This window comes from Fusarium subglutinans, assembly GCF_013396075.1.
Source record: "Fusarium subglutinans strain NRRL 66333 chromosome Unknown NRRL66333_c0000034, whole genome shotgun sequence".
NCBI lineage: Eukaryota > Fungi > Ascomycota > Sordariomycetes > Hypocreales > Nectriaceae > Fusarium > Fusarium subglutinans.
The window spans coordinates 60369-76223 of NW_023502097.1; the positions used below are offsets into that span (position 1 = coordinate 60369).

Genomic DNA, 15855 nt, shown 5'->3' on the forward strand with positions numbered 1-15855 from the left:
GCCCATTCTTTAAGCAATGTCGCTAAGAGCTTCCAATGCAACGGCAGTTATTTTGACGAACTGTCACTGTCATTCTGTGTAGTTGAAATAATTCTCTTGGTATTGGGGAACAAGACCTCTCTGCTATTCCCGCCTCCAATTGAACTAATTGCCCAGCCGGGACGATTTGCATTGGCAGAGTCTTGGCCCTTGGCGAAAAACGTGTAGCGGCTGGGCATCCCCACGCCCTACAATAGGTACATACCTACGTCCATAGTTGTGTTAGTAACAAAAGCCATTGCCGTGAATATTGATGTCAGACTTTCCCTTTTCTGAACGTGTAGGGGGGGGCGAAGGGGACTCGGCGAACAAAAGATGGGTGCTAGCGTCATTGCTAACAGCCCTCCACCTTTTCTTTTCCCTGTGAGAGGTTTCTCCACGGCCGCTGTAACGTTCTAGTGCCAAACGATGGGGACTCCGCTATTGGATGACATTTTCGAGGACGGTTAGTGAACGGAGCAGATCATCAGTATGTTTGTTTATTCGAGGCATGGGGAAAAGTCAAGTTTAGTGTTGGGTTCGGTGTAACGAAGTCCGGAGAGAAGAGCGGGGTGAACCAGACCAAACCTGCAAATCTCGTGGGGAAACTGTCATTGCAATTTGTATAAAAGGATCCCCAGATTCCTCTTGTCTCTCCCTTTTTTATAACCCAGGCACTTTCTGTCCATCTTTTCTTCCTCCTCTTTTACCCTTATATCTCTTACCAAGGGCAATTTCCATCATGGCTGGAGGCGTCAAGAAACCCGTCAACATCTTCAAGCTGAAGGACCTGGGTGAACCAGAGGGCGCTTTCAACTGGCGTCTTTGGTTTGCCGTTGTGTCGTTTGCTCTGCTCGGTGCGGCGCGAGGTATCGACGAGGGTCTCATTTCTGGCTCGTTCAACAGCAAGGACTTCCAGGAGACTATTCACTATGATTCTTACACTTCTGTTCAGCAGGCCAATATCAAGGCCAATGTCTCTGCTATGGTTCAAATCGGTTCTGTCGGTGGTGCTCTCATGTAAGTCATTCCCTTGCTGATGACGGGGAACTTTGGTAGCTGACTGGTGTAGTGCTTTCTTGATCTGTGATCGTATCGGCCGTATCTGGGCTACTCGTGTTCTTTGCACCCTTTGGGCCCTTGGTATTGTCATCTTCATGATCGGTGGTGTCAACGGAAACCTTGGTGCTATCTATGCTGGTCGTTTTATCTGTGGTCTTGGTGTCGGTCAGACTCCTGTCGTTGGACCCGTCTACATCGCTGAGATTGCCCCGGCTGCTGTTCGAGGTCTCTGCTCTTGCATGTTCACTGTAAGTCTATTCCCCTTACCTTTCACATATACATCATCTAACAGTTCAGGGCGCTGTTTACATCGGTATCGTTCTCGCTTACTTCACAAACTACGGCTGCCATCTCAACCTCCCCGACGACTCTCACAACCAATGGCTCGTCCCCACCAGTCTTCACATCATGATGTCCGGCATCATCTTCATCCTCAGCTTCTTCCAATCCGAGTCTCCACGATATCTCGTCAAAGAAGGCCGTCCCGATGAAGCCGCTCGTGTGCTGGGCCGTCTCCGACAGCAGCCCGCTGACGGAGAGTACATTGTCCACCAAATCACTGAGATCCAGGCTGCTCTTGACCACGAGCTCGAGGCTACCAAGGGTGTTGGCTTCCTTGGCAAGATCAAGGAGCTGATCTTTGTTCCCAGCAACTTGTACCGTCTCTACATGACCTCTATGGTCCAGTTCCTTTCTCAGTGGTCTGGCGCTGGTTCTATCACCCTCTATGCTCCCGACCTATTCAAGATCATGGGAATTGTCGGAAAGCAAAAGGGTCTTCTCGTCACCGCTGTCTTTGGTATCGTCAAGCTCATCGCCGCTGTTATCTGCGCTCTCTTCCTCGTTGATGTCATCGGCCGAAAGCGCGCTCTTCTCATTGGTATCACTCTCCAGACCATTGCCATGATCTACGTCGCTACTTTCCTCACCAAGATCCCCCAGCTCGGTGTCGTCGAGGGCTTTGTTCTCCCCGAAAGCGACTTGGCTGCTTCTCGCGGCGCCATCGCCATGATCTACGTCTCCGGTTTCGGTTGGGCTCTCGGCTGGAACTCCATGCAGTACCTCCTGACCGCCGAACTGTTCCCTCTGCGCATTCGTGCCCTCGCTACATCTTGGGCTATGACTCTCCACTTTGCCAACCAGTACGGAAACTCCCGCGCTGTACCCAACATGCTTCTGTCTGTTTCTGAGGGTGGTATCTCCCCCAAGGGAACCTTCTGGTGCTTTGCCGCTGTCACGTTCCTCGGTGGTGTCTGGGTCTGGTTCTCCGTTCCCGAGACCAGTGGACGAAGCCTCGAGAACATGGATGAGCTCTTCGCGCTTCCCTGGTATAAGATCGGTCTTCACGGTAACAAGAACGCCGAGGAGCTTGACCAGGCTCGTGATGAGAAGCACCGATATGCTGAGGAGAGCCACGCCACTGGCATTGAGCTCGAGTACCAGCGAAAGCAGGATGCTTAAATAAATTGGAAACAGAATATGAAATGGTTTAGCTGTGTCATAAATGGCACTTATATATAAATAGTTATGAATCACATGAAGCGTTTTGAGTAATGCTACTCATTCTTACATCTTGAGTCTTTCCTTGTTGTGACATCACGTGGTGCACCAATAACCAACAACCAACAACCATTCATCCCGTGCCGTCCACCTCTTTCTTTGTTGGCTCGCCGCTTCTTTCCACCTCATTATCCCGAATCACGCAAAATTGAACACTTGAGTTCCGCCATTTGAATGTATTCCAGTCAAGATGTTACTGTCGGATACGCTTCCATGAAAAACTGGCCCGCCGCATCCCACCCGGTCACTCTCATCTCGCGTGCGATGCTCTGTGATTGGATACTCTTCAATGAGCACTTTGGACACAGCTGCAGCTGTTGCCGCGGCAAAGTTTTGCCATTTCTTGTTCTTGTGGCTATCACAATAGTCACAGATGCCTTTGACAACGATGCAAGGGATTTCCTCCCATACACCAGCACCTTCCATCTCGAACGCGATGAGACCATGGGCTTTCGCAAGTCTATCGCGTTCTTCGGCTGATTTGAGGACCGTATCTCCTGAACCGATGTGTCCGACGAAAATGTACGGGGCTTGGGCATCTTTCTCGCGCCCGCTTTGTTGCAACTTCGACTTTTGGTCAAGTCGATCTCGGACGAGGAGCTGTCTCTTGTCGCAGCCAAGTTCGAGACATGAGGCGTTGCGACTGGCCTCACATACTCCAGAGCCACTCATACAGAAATTGCAGTCTAAATGATGCTTGTGGAGATATGAGCGAGGAAACAGACAATCCTTATCTGCCCCAGGAAAGTGATAATTCGCAGCTCGACGTTGTCCTCCGGCGCGCAATTGAAGTTCCTCCAAATGCACTGTCGCCTTATCTTCGAGCTTTTCCCGGGCTCTGTCGGTCTCAAACCGAGCGACAAAGTTGCGAATGTTTTTCGTCGGTCTTCCTAAGCGATCATCGAGAGTGTCCTTAATCTCAAGCTTATCGGGATAGTGTCGACCGAAATCACGCTGGACGACCGCCTTGCTGATAACAACGTCGCCGAGAAGAATCTCCTCGCCTGAGGGAGATACAGGCACACCGCCGCAAACCCCAGTCACCAAAACCAATTCGAGGTTGGGATAACTGGCACGGAAACTTGCTGTCGCACTTGCAGCGTTGACCTTTCCCATACCCGAAAGAAGGACAAGGACAACATTGACTCCCCCCATGCGCCCAATTGAGTAAGTATTTGGGTCACCAACTGACCTCCCCAGCTTGGTTTCTTCCCAAAACTCGTCGACAACATGGCTCACAGCATTATACTCAACAGCCAGGGCACAGACAATACCGACACGGAAGTCATCACGGCTTTTGGGTGGAGCGAACATGAGTTCCTACAATTGCCAACTTGCACGAAAATTGAAGATGATGGTTCTCCAACCCAGTTGCAGGATTGCTGACCGAGAGGCCTCACGTGGTGACTGCCTCGATCGATAGCCTGGTTCGCCTTGCAGGGTTCCAGACTTGGCCTTGGTCAGCCGCAATTCCCCCTCTCATGAGGCCAATCGCCTCTTCAAGACTCCAACAAAACAACGATCAAATCAACTGCGATGAATGGCCCTACATTTCAGGACCCCGTCTATGGCAGTAATGTCGTGACAGGGATCACTGCGACAGGCAATGCTCATCAAACCTTCAACTTCAATCAATGCGCCGAGGCAAAGCCAAAGGCATTCTATGCCCTGCCTTATGAGAAGAATCAAGATTTTGTTTCGCGACCCGATATCACATCGCGGCTTGAAGAGCTTTTGCCTATGAATTCAGATGAATTTAGAAGTGCAGCACTATGGGGACTTGGAGGCTCTGGGTAAGCCCAGTAAAACCACCTAGCGTTGTCGCAAACGCATTGCTCACGTCCAATTGACAGCAAGACACAAGTCGCTCTGGAATACGCATACAACCGATATCGCAAGAGCCCTTGTTCTGTATTCTGGGTTCATGCTGACAACGAGGCTACTTTTGCCCATGATTATAGCTCAATCGCTAAAGTATTGGGTTTGGAAGGTCAAGGCAGCGGACCTGAGCTTCTGCAAAATGTCCGACACAAGATCGAGTCCCTGGAAAAGTGGCTCTTGGTTCTCGACAATGCCGATGATTTATCGCTTTTTGGCGCAGGCCCAACAGTGAGCAATCGGACCAGCAAATTTCTAGATTTTATCCCCAAAGGCCCAAATGGCACTATTCTATGGACAAGTCGCGATGAATCTATCGGTGGAAGTCTCGTGGGGACCCAAAGAAGCATTCCGGTTTCGAAGATGACTTTCGCAGAATCCAAGGCATTGCTTGATTCCACAATCTCTCGACCAACAAGTCAAAAAGAGTTCAAAGACGTTTGCTCTCTGATGGACGAGCTACAGCATCTGCCACTTGCTATCTCGCAAGCAGGGGCATACATGCGCAGAACAGACACTTCCATCAGCCAGTACCTCGCAGACTTGAAAGAAGAGCAGGCGCGCTGGCGCGTATTGAAGGAGACCGAGTTCGACAAACATAGATCGCATGGAAATTCCAACAGCATCCTTGAGACCTGGAGTATTTCCATTCGTCGCATCAGGCAAGAAAACGAGATGGCATATGAGATTCTCCATATCCTGGCCTACTTTGATAACCAGAATATCCCTCAACCGCTAGTCGAAGCCGCTGCTGAGCACGGATGTGATGGAAATGCAGAGGGAACCCTCGAGAGTGAAAGGAGAAAGGCAGTTCGTCGATTGAAGGACTTCTCGTTCCTGGTAGAGCGTCGTGTCGATGATGGCGATGAACGGAACTTTGAGATGCATAAGCTCGTACAAGATGCTGCTCGCTACGGCCTTCGCGTTACAGATATGCTGGAAACAGAGGACAAGGAACCAACCAAAGAGTCTCGACGCCTGAGGAAATGGCTTAAGAAATGGATACAAAGCCCCAAGAAGAGTACCACAAAAACTATCGACCAAGAAAAGAAGACGCCAACGAAGGGAGAGAAGTACTTTGCCGGTGCTGCGAGCGACATCATGCTAGGCTTGTATCCTGAGGAAACAGACATGGAAAAAGGAACAGGGCTATGGGTTGATTGCGAAAGATATATGGCGCACGCACAACGCGTGTGCCACTGGGCGGAGATGTTCAACAAAGAAGACACTGCGGTATCGATAATATGGCGCTACTCCAGGTATCTTCAGCACTGTGGTAGAGCAGGGGAGGCCGTTGCACCCTTGACTCACCTCTTAGATCTCACCGAGAAAACCTCTGGCGAGCACAGCTTCTGGTTCATTTGGGGTCTTTACTCTCTTGCAGTGAGTTTCTCATATATAGGAGACTATCTGCCGTCAATCGATTGCTGCGATCGGGCCCTGAGACTGGCTGCAGAGGGCAACGAAGACAACGCGTATCTTGAGGTGGCGTGCATGTCCATGCTCTCGGAATGTTATAAGCATCAAAATCGCTTCGATGAAGCAGAGAAGTTGGCTTTGGAAGCAATGAAGCGAGGAAAAGAACATGGCTGTGGAGACGCAGCCGTATTTGACAGTATGCAAGCTTTAGCAGAAGTCTACATCCAACAGAAACGATACGACGCAGCCGCGTCTATTCTTGTCCAAGCTGTGGAAGAGTACCAGCCTACGCTTGGAAGCTTCTATCCACAAATGATACCGGCTTACAACCACCTTGGATCCATATACACTGAACAGGACAAACTTACTGAGGCTGAGCGAGCTTACAAAAAGGCACTGGAATTCTGCCATGCCACATATGGTGAAGAGCATATAGATACAATACGGGTTTGTGATAACTTGTCCGTGAATTGGGCTAGGCAGGAAAGGTTTGAGGAGGCGCTACATAAGATCGATGAGACATGTCGGTTGAGCGAGAAGATGTTTGGGCGGAATCACGAAATTTCGAGCAAGGTAAGAGATACGAGGGAATGGATTGAATATATGAGGGATCATCAATCATGATGGCTCCTTGAGATGGACTTGATTTAAGCGGTATTGCGGAAAGCAAGAGGTAGGGATTGATGGTAGCTTTGTTTACGTGGGATATACTGCAATGGAACTCTCTCTTGGTGTGGGATTAACTGTGTTTACACTGGTCGAGGCAAGCATGTTGGGCGTAATAAGGTTCTAATTATTCTTTCTACTTAAGCTACTTATGTTAAACCAAGGTATCGTAAAGTATTCGTCATGTGTAATATGGGGAAATACGAGTGTATGAGCGCGAAGGATCTTGGTCCTGTGCTCCGGTGTGTTGGCCCACTTGCTGACAGCAGCCTTTCTACCAAGACATGTTCTTCTTCCCGAGTAGTCGTAGTGTTCTCCATCTGGCGTGTCCACCTTTGGCGAGAGTCGATCGACTGATACTCAACCCATCGCGCACCGCTTTCCACCAACCTCATCAACTCCTGATGAATTCGGTGGTGAGTCATGGTGATATATATAAGAAGCAGAGAAATACTCTGAGCCTAAAGGCCTGTGGTTCCCTCGAAGCTGACCAGGATAGGAGTAGGTTATAAGTCCCGATGCTAATATGTAAGGTACTAGGGTTATGATTGGCACACAGGACGGAATGCTGTTCAATTCCGGATAGGCGTTCCATAAAAGGCATCTTGGCGTTGCTTTGGGAGGTTATACAGATCTCACCTCCCTGGCGCCTAGTATGCTGGATGGTAAAAGCAAAAACCAGTCGTATACTGGCTAATACCTATGTGAAAAGTGGGAGCACGACCTCGGCAACAGCGGGAACGTTGGCTGAAAAGGTCATAGCCATGGTGAGTGGCTGATTTCGGTTGAAGGTGAGTGAAGAATGAAGTTGTTGTTTGTCAAGGTAGATCGAATTGTCGTGATTGTGAGGGATGAAGAAAGCACATCATTCCCTCTTTATGGTAGACTTGTTGTTGGGTAGTTATCGATGTGGATATATACATATATATATGTATTTCTCCCTTGCGCTAGAACATCGTTTGGCAAGTCGTGATCTTTGGTGTTGTGTATCAATCTTTCCCACCTGTGCTCCTTTGAGACAGAGGGCCCAATCTAGCTTGAGCTTCTGGTAACTTCTTCCAGCTGGCGCTCAGCCCTGGTCTTGAAGAGCAGTTGTGTAATTACTATAGTTTAATATATGAACTTAGTCGATCAAGAACTCTCTCAGGGTTAAATGTGATCGTCAGTGGAAAGGCTAGAAGAATGCTTGCATAGTCTTGAGACCAGGACTTAGTAAGTCTAGGAGTCTGGTGAATTGGTCGCTGATAGCGGCCGTTGCGGAGATTCGGTTAGACTCTAAAGGTTGAGTCCCCGTCCGTAGATCTCCCTCACACGCTGCGCTGCTTGGGTGCTCTTGGCTGTGTATATAACAAGTCGCGTTCCCCAATCAAACCACATTGTATCGTGACTTATAGGCAGTTGTGTCATTGGTATGACAGATATGAGGTCAGCGCGGCTTCGGGTCAGGGTTAGGGTGCTGTGCTCGTATATCACACACAGACATAAGTCTCTTTGACTGCCTCGATGCAAGACTTCCAGACGCTGATCTTGGCCTCGCCTTGATGGTCAATTTCGGCCGTCTTGACTGGGCGAACTCCAATGATGCAGCGCAAACATCAGCCATTTTAGTAGAATAGGCTTGCTGCTGCTGGGGTCGTCTAGGATCGAGGGTTAGCGATGATACATCAGTTATTCTTCAAGTACCTCTCTTACATGCATAGCATACACCCATACATCTTCCTCGCTGGTAAGCTGCCGGGCCGTGAACGTGTTCGTGTACCCTAGATTACTGCAGGCAGCTAACAACGACCCCATTACGTATTCCAAAACACGCGTTCCCCGAAACAATGAAAAATATGCTATATATATGTAGTATTTTCTCCTCCCAACGCGCCAATTCGAGGTTGAACGGATTGGCATTACGATTCGTCTAGTAGAAAAGGTGCGGTCTGAACACGAAAATGAACAACGTGAAATTGTTGTCCCCCGCAACGAAGAGGAAAGCCATATATCTGCCGCCGCTCTCTAGTCCTTGCGACAGTGTTGTGAATTGTATATATAGAAAGGGCTTATGAGCATCCCAGGGGTCCTCGTCGCCCTCTGAGAAGGGGACCCAGGGGGGCCTGTTCCCTCGGTGTGATCAAAATTCTGTTTCCGCTTGTTTGGATGTCCAGAGGAGGCCAGCGATGAAGAACGCAGCTCAATGCGATAGGTAATGTGAATTGCAGAATTCAGTGAATTATCGAATCTTTGAACGCACATTGCGTCCGCCAGTACATTACGCCTGTAGTTGAAGTTGAGTATATAAATTCGACATAACTATATGAATAGCTCTCATCCAGCAATTAGGCTATTGCTTGAAGTGCTGCGATACTCTGCTTTAAGCAGTGATTTGTCCAAGTGTTGAAGTTTGGCGCGGCGGAGTACACGCCGAGCATCATGTGCATCGATTGACACTTGAGAGAGGAGAACCTCTTCTGCTAAAGGTCCGGGTAAGTTTATATATCTGCCTGGGCTATGGCTAGAGCGGTGTCTGATACAAGTCAGGCAAAGATGTCTGTTGCCATTCCTGTCTTGACTCATCTTCATCAGCAGTCCGTGGGGTTATTGGCGCTGTGTAGTGGAAGACTTGTGGTGAATCCAATTCCGAGACAAAAGAAGTAGGTAAACAGTGTGATACTTTTAAAATGCCGCGCTTACTCGGATCTTTACATTAACGACAAATGTGGCCGGCCTCCTCGGCATTAGTGGCATTATCGCGGAGCCACACGATCTCTGGTCAACGGCCGCCAGAGACTGTAAGCGGTAGATCTCGTCCATTTTCTCCTTGACGGGCAGGGAATTGCTATCAATGGTTAATCAAAGCGACGCTGTCCAAGTATATCGACAAGTGCGGGCTGATGGAATCGTCATACTCGTTTGTTTGACAATCTCGCTCGTCCCTTCATCCGTAACCTTCTGGGCGCTCGCCAGTTCAAAGGAGGGATCACCAGTGCGTCGCATACCCCAGTCATTTCCGTGAAATCGTGGGCCGATGACATCAGGGCCAAACATTTGGAAGCTATTTATATGCCATTTGTTGCTTGCGTTCTTGATAAGTAAAGCTAGGTTCTTCGCCTTAGGGAAGCGGGAGAAGATAAGCAACTCTTTATTATCCCCAAAGACTGTTTCTTCATCTCCTACCACCGTATTCTCATCGTCAAGTGCTTGTTATTCGTTAATTTCGGTCTCTGGCGCGACAGCTTCTTCCTCTGGCGCCTTGAAGACAGATCACGGGATTTCGGTAGAGGTTATGCTAGACCCTGACCCGTTCGGGGGCATAGTAACGATCATATTGATCATTCCGCAAGGCATCATCTTGTATGCGTCAAGAAGACTTTCAGCGTTGTCGATAATAGCTGTATACGTGACATCGATGCCAGGGACTTTGGCGACGATATGCCGTACTATCGCGCCCCCTTTGGTTAGCTAGCAAAAAGCATGGCATGATCGAAACCCATCTGGTTCTCACGCCTTCCCTGAAGCTGCATTAGACACCAGTCCAGAGGATCCTCGGCCAGAGACTCTTGACTATTTTGAGGAGTTATTCTTCTCCCTGAGCCCGCTAGTCGCGAGGCCTATGATGATCAAAGGTGTTTCTTTATATAGTAATGTTAAGTGTCTCATAGCGCTAGAGGGGAAAATATCAAGGTTAGCAAGTCCCCAAGTATATAATAGTAGTATACGTACGTTCACATCGATCCTGAAGGCATCTGCAGTAGCGCAAGTGGTGCATTCATCCAACTTTGCCTGTGTCTCCTTGAGGTCATCCAAAGTGGACAATCTTCAAATCTACAACCAACTCCCGAAACGAAACGCTGTAGTGAAATTTCATCTTCTCGATGAAATGGAACTGGAGGTTAGCCTCTAAGCTCAACTACAGGCTCCAGCTGCATTCTCCGGATCCTCCTTAGGATTGAGACTTGGTTCTTGATATATATAGAGTCGAATTTTCAGCCTAAGAGGTTGCGCTTCAATTCGTCCATTGGCGTTGTCCTACTATCTCGAGTGGTGTAGTTATATAAGAGAGGGTAGAATGAATGGACTAGCCAGATTCAGATGTAGAGAAGCCCTGGGTACAAAATCTTGCAATGGTAGGCAATTAGAGATGGTCAGATTGCGCAAGTGATGATGATAGGGAAATCATACTTGTCGGTGAAATCCTTGACCTCCTCTTACCTCCCAGGGGGGAGTCGCCAACGGTGAGGCACGCGAAGGCTCGAGTATTAGTAGCAGAGCCAGAAGTAACCTAGAAATTATCTCATACGTTTACGGACCGACTAGGAGTCTGTAATTCCTTCTTCGCAGTGATGTAGTGGCGGAGCTGCTGCACCTTGGCAGAAATAAAGGCCCAGAACTTGGGCCCAACTGGTAAGAACCTTAGAATCCCTGGACGGAGATGATCACAATTCGCTGTTCTCCCAACCTTGGAGAAAAGGATCGGTTGACGATTTGTGTATAGACGGTACAGCTACGTCCTTGTCAGAGCATGTGAATGGTCTGCTATCTTGGTTGCTCTGCTCCTGATGCAACTAGCAACGGGACAAACCCCTCTCCTGCCTGACAGATCCCACTGACACCTTCAACAAATAGGCGTAGTAAGTGCAGTTGCCTAGCCCCAGGCGACGAGCCGCTTCTCCGAATACGCCGAGAGGGGAGAAGCATCACCCTATAGCTGATCAGTTGGCGTGGGCTGCGAAGCCTGAAATCAGGTAAACCATCGAGCTATATGGGTGTGTGTGATTATAAAGACGAATTCAAGTGTTCGGAAGTTTGTGCGACTCGATTATCGCCCCTCCGGCACCCAGGCAGTTGGTTGTTCTTGGTGCACCAGATCTGGGCTGGAGGACGGGAGGTGAGAAGTTGAATGACTAGACCAAAGCGCAGCCACCTTTGCGACACAGAGTGTTGGACAGAAACCAGAACCTGTCACCGTTGACTTCCCGCAGAAATCCTCGAAAATCTTGGGGCCAGTTCTATCCGTAGCGGCCTCCTTGACACTGTCATGAATAGGCTGGAAAGGTGTTATATAAGTTGCGTTCCCATTGCACGTGGCGGCATCTTCTGTCAGCTCCCCGTCTTGATATTGGGATGTATACAGAGTCTCTTTCATCTCGTCTCTCAATTAGGGCAAAGGTTTGGCTTATTGATCCCAGCAATGATGAGGCTCATCTTTGGGCTCTGCTCACTCCCGGATCAATCAAACACGTGAAATAGACTGTAGATTAGTTCCACGTGTTGATAGAAGAGTATTTTGAAGGAGGAAAGGTTGGGAAGAGAGAGGTGGGAGGGTAGGCATGATGATTGTAGGCTAGCCGATGAATGATAGGCTTGGCTCTGTCGCATGAGGTCATTATAGCTGCCGAGTGTGTCTCTCTAGGGCGTAAACGATGGTCCTTACCGTCCTCGATGGCGATAGCCTGGTTAGCTGTGGTTTTGTTTCTCTGTAGTTTATCCATCATTGTGTATCTCGCACCATCTTCTAGGTGGTGGCGATATATGGTGAATCACGTATTGCCCTAGATCTGATCCTTCGGATAGTGAAGTTCGACAGTAGTGTGTAGGTGTCGGGGTTGGAGCTAAAGAGCGTGGCAGGCGGCTCGACGCTGAGCCTCGGGGGCCAGCTGTGAGCTTCCCTGCTACGATCAAGACCCCCCCCCCCCGTCGGCTTTTTCCTCTCCAACCAGCACTCTCTCTGATCAAGAAGAAGCTCTGTTGCAGTCGACGTATGTGGTCGAGTGGCCGCACGCAGTTGACATTTTGGCGTGTTCCTGGTGGGAAACAAGATCTCTGTAAACCTATAAAATTCTTGCAACTCCTAGGTTCCAGTAGGAACAAAGTGTGAGGTATTTTAATAGCATACAAGTGCATGGTCTAGTATAAGCAGATCCTCAATAACTATTTCTCGAGGAGGAGGAGGAGGAGTTGCTAGGGAAGGGTGAGCGCCGGATCCGTTGATGGTGTTGGGTGGATAATGATGCCAGCGTCAGCTTGCTCTTCGTTGGGTTGGCTGCGGATGATGTTGGTGTTTGGGTATTCGGCACTGGCTCTTACTGTTCAGTCTTTTCGTTTAACACCTTTCGTGATGCTCTTAAACCAACGCGGACTACAGAGGACAGCACAGATGCAAGCCCAGCGTATTCGGGCCATACCTTTATCAGGGGCCGCAGCAGCCCACAGGTCATGAGGTTGATATCGGTGATCTCCTATTCAAGCAAGAGGTTAGCTGTCAGTGTATATTGATGAGTGAAGGGCTTGTACGTACATCCCGGTTGGGATGAGGGATGGAGGGGCTATAGTGATAATTTGATCCTGGGCGGGATGGACCGACAGGCTGGGGTTGATCCAGCCCGGGATCAAATTCTTACTAGCGGTACTTACATTTGTAACTATAGGGCGTTAATTACTACTAATAAGGCTTTCGTCTTGTTTACCTTGATCTTATTGTAAAGTAGCTCGAGTGTGGATTTAGGCCGCCGAGGTACTCGACGAGATCAGAGGTGTAGAAGCCTTGATCCTTCTCGAAGAAAAGGTTAACCCAATGCTTATCGGCTTCGTGGCTCTGGTATTACTTGGTGTGGATTGTAACTAGGAGGTGTGTAGCATGACCTAAACCTTGTACTCCTCGAGCGCGCCGCGCTTGCTCTTGTGGATGAGGTTGCCCAGCCTGTCGGTGGGGAAGACAGCTCTGCCAAACTCGATTAGGGGCCTGTAATCCTTCATTTTGGTGTAGAGGTTCTGCATCTCCTTGATGGGGCCTGCCTAGGGCCAACCCTCTTCGGGATGCTACGAGGCCATCGTTGTCGGTAAGAACTATAACGGTATAGATGTTGGCAAAACACGCGCGGCGAGGCGGGGGACAGGTCAGAGGCATGGAAACATACTGTAGAGAGGCGGGGGCGATAGATCAGGGCCAGCCTGACACAGATCCTATATATATGCCAGACCGCCATCCTCCCGATTCTCCAGAAGGTGATTGATGTGGTCGACGCCAAGCTTGACCATATGATTCGCCGTTTCGGACTTGTTACTCTGCTTGCTCCGCGCGGTAGTCATTGGCAGACTATTGGTCATCTCATTGAAAAACTTCCTGATGTCTGCACCGTTACTATAGAATTGTGGGTATTATCTTCGTATTCCTCATAGTGGTCGACGAAGTCTTGCAACACATGTGCACAGGAAGGGCAGGGCCAAGCTGTAATATATAACAGAACTTTCAGTATAGTTAGTCACCCATGATTAATAAGGTTTTAGTTTGGCTGCAGAGCGCAACGACGTCTAGGTTGGCTTGCGGTAAACATGCCTGGTTACGAACACGGGAGCCTGAGTATTCATCAAAGAAGAAGGCATGATGCTCCTCCAGATGTCTGCATCGACGGCCTGAAAAGTGTCGTGGCGTGGATCCATTCGAAATGGCACACCGCCAATACTCGTCGTGATGCGGCCTCCAAAACTGGATGCACGACGACAGCCATATTGCGAGTGTTTCGCGAGGATTTCCTCGCCATCAACGACGCTCGTAGAGCCCGATCTATTCCACTAATCACTCCCAGGCTTGCAAATTCGAATAGCGAAGCAATGGGAGTATTTGTGTCTGTCGCAGGCTGCAGGGGGACCACCCACTCTGTAATCATGTGCGCCTTCGCATTGATATTTCGGAAGCTTCGAAAGGATTCGAGATTAAGTTGAAGAAGGATATCATTCATAAATCTCCAGGAAACTTCTCAAATAGACCAACATCAGCAGTGGGTGTGCCGAGAGGTTTGGTCAGGCCCTTGGGGATAGGATCGAGGTTCTCCAGTTCTGACCCGAGCTTTGAGTAGCAGACTGGACAGAGGTAAGAGGGTATCTGTCCGGTGTGACGCATCCCGCTTACACCCTGCATTAGACAGGCGTAATAGGTACAATTGCCTGGCCCGAAAAAATGGACCGCTTCTCAAGACTTCTGCAGATATGATCGTGTTGTACCTTGCGGCTATCGTTCGTAGTATCGCTCGTAGAAGATAACGTGAAAGGTAGTGTGATGAGAGACGTTTGATGAGAGAGATGTGATTAGAGAGTTGGATGTCGAGGGCTATTTGTCGAGATGATGTATGTAGAGAAGAGATGTGTGTCGAGAGACGATGTGTATCGAGAGATAATATATGTTCAAGATGGTCGTATAAATATGGGATGTATGATGTGAATGAAGACCTATATTCTGTTTGAAGGACTCGACTGGATCCAGGTCTATTCGAAGGGGTCATCTCGGAATTCGACGCATGCCATCTTGAAGGGAGTTCCGGTCTTGATCAAGTTCCGCTCGATGGAGACTCAGATGAAGTAGTGGGAGTACTAAGTTAACTCCAAGCCACGGAGGAATAGGGAGACTCTCTGGTCTGACAGCCTTGAGACTTTTTCTGCTGGTATCCGCTACAGGTCGGACTTAGACTGCCTTTCTAGGTTGCTCCAGGTCAAAGCGCAGATATTCATTGCTCGAGAAGAACACTCATCTCATCTACCTAACACAGTTAGTCAGTCTCTATTGTACGACCAAGATCTCAGTTCAGGGGGCACATACTTAGCATTGCCCGAAAGATGTGCCGAGCATTTTGTAATGCTGGTTCTTGCCGTCGGATGCCATCGTGGGCAAGAACTGGGCACCTTGGTAACACTCCACGAGAGCCTATGGCTTCAGACTATAATAAAGTCTTGTATATAAGTAGGTGATTGAATGGGGTCCTTATAAGTGAGTAAAGATTTCGGCTTAGCATTTTCAGGCCAAAGGTATATATCATAAGTCCCGAGTGAGGATTCACCTATGGTCACTATGCTATGTTAGATATGTTATTTAGTAATAATAGAGTAGCATACCTGAGAACAGTTAAAGACTCTTTTATTAAGAATTTGAGGATTAATATTAAATAGTTTTGCAGAAGGCGGATGAAGAAGAGTAAACCAGATGAGAGATGAAGGTTGAAGGATGAAGAAGGCAGAAGAATTAGAGGCGAAGGTATACGATGTACCATGATTTCTGGCTTCAAGGGCCCTGATTGCCTGACCGCCGAAGTTTATATGACCCATTTTCTTGATAGTATAGTCCCGTCGGGACTGGAATACTCCTGTGCTAAATGGTCTTGCCTGAACTGGTCGTGATGAGACCTTGACGATCTCTGTCGTCGGGATTATCGGGATCAAAGATTCCGAGAGTCTCCTTTCGAATCCTTGTAGTTAGATCATGAATCGACAGACCTG

General features: G+C 48.8%; 3 protein-coding genes across 3 annotated transcripts; 2 read left to right on the forward strand and 1 right to left on the reverse strand.

The window, feature by feature from the left end:
* Positions 1-760: 760 nt before the first annotated feature.
* On the forward strand, positions 761-2541 carry FSUBG_3919 (major facilitator superfamily transporter; the record flags this gene model as incomplete). Its single annotated transcript, XM_036681852.1, has 3 exons — positions 761-1038; positions 1091-1328; positions 1378-2541. The coding sequence occupies 3 exons, from the start codon at positions 761-763 to the stop codon at positions 2539-2541; spliced, it is 1680 nt and encodes a 559-aa protein (XP_036540478.1).
* Positions 2542-2778: 237 nt separating this feature from the next.
* On the reverse strand, positions 2779-3954 carry FSUBG_3920 (nucleoside phosphorylase; the record flags this gene model as incomplete). Its single annotated transcript, XM_036681854.1, has 1 exon — positions 2779-3954. The coding sequence occupies one exon, from the start codon at positions 3952-3954 to the stop codon at positions 2779-2781; it is 1176 nt and encodes a 391-aa protein (XP_036540479.1).
* Positions 3955-4176: 222 nt separating this feature from the next.
* FSUBG_3921 (uncharacterized protein) lies at positions 4177-6561 on the forward strand (the record flags this gene model as incomplete). The annotated part of the gene is made up of 2 exons (XM_036681855.1): positions 4177-4433; positions 4494-6561. The coding sequence occupies 2 exons, from the start codon at positions 4177-4179 to the stop codon at positions 6559-6561; spliced, it is 2325 nt and encodes a 774-aa protein (XP_036540480.1).
* Between the last annotated feature and the right edge of the window lie 9294 nt (positions 6562-15855).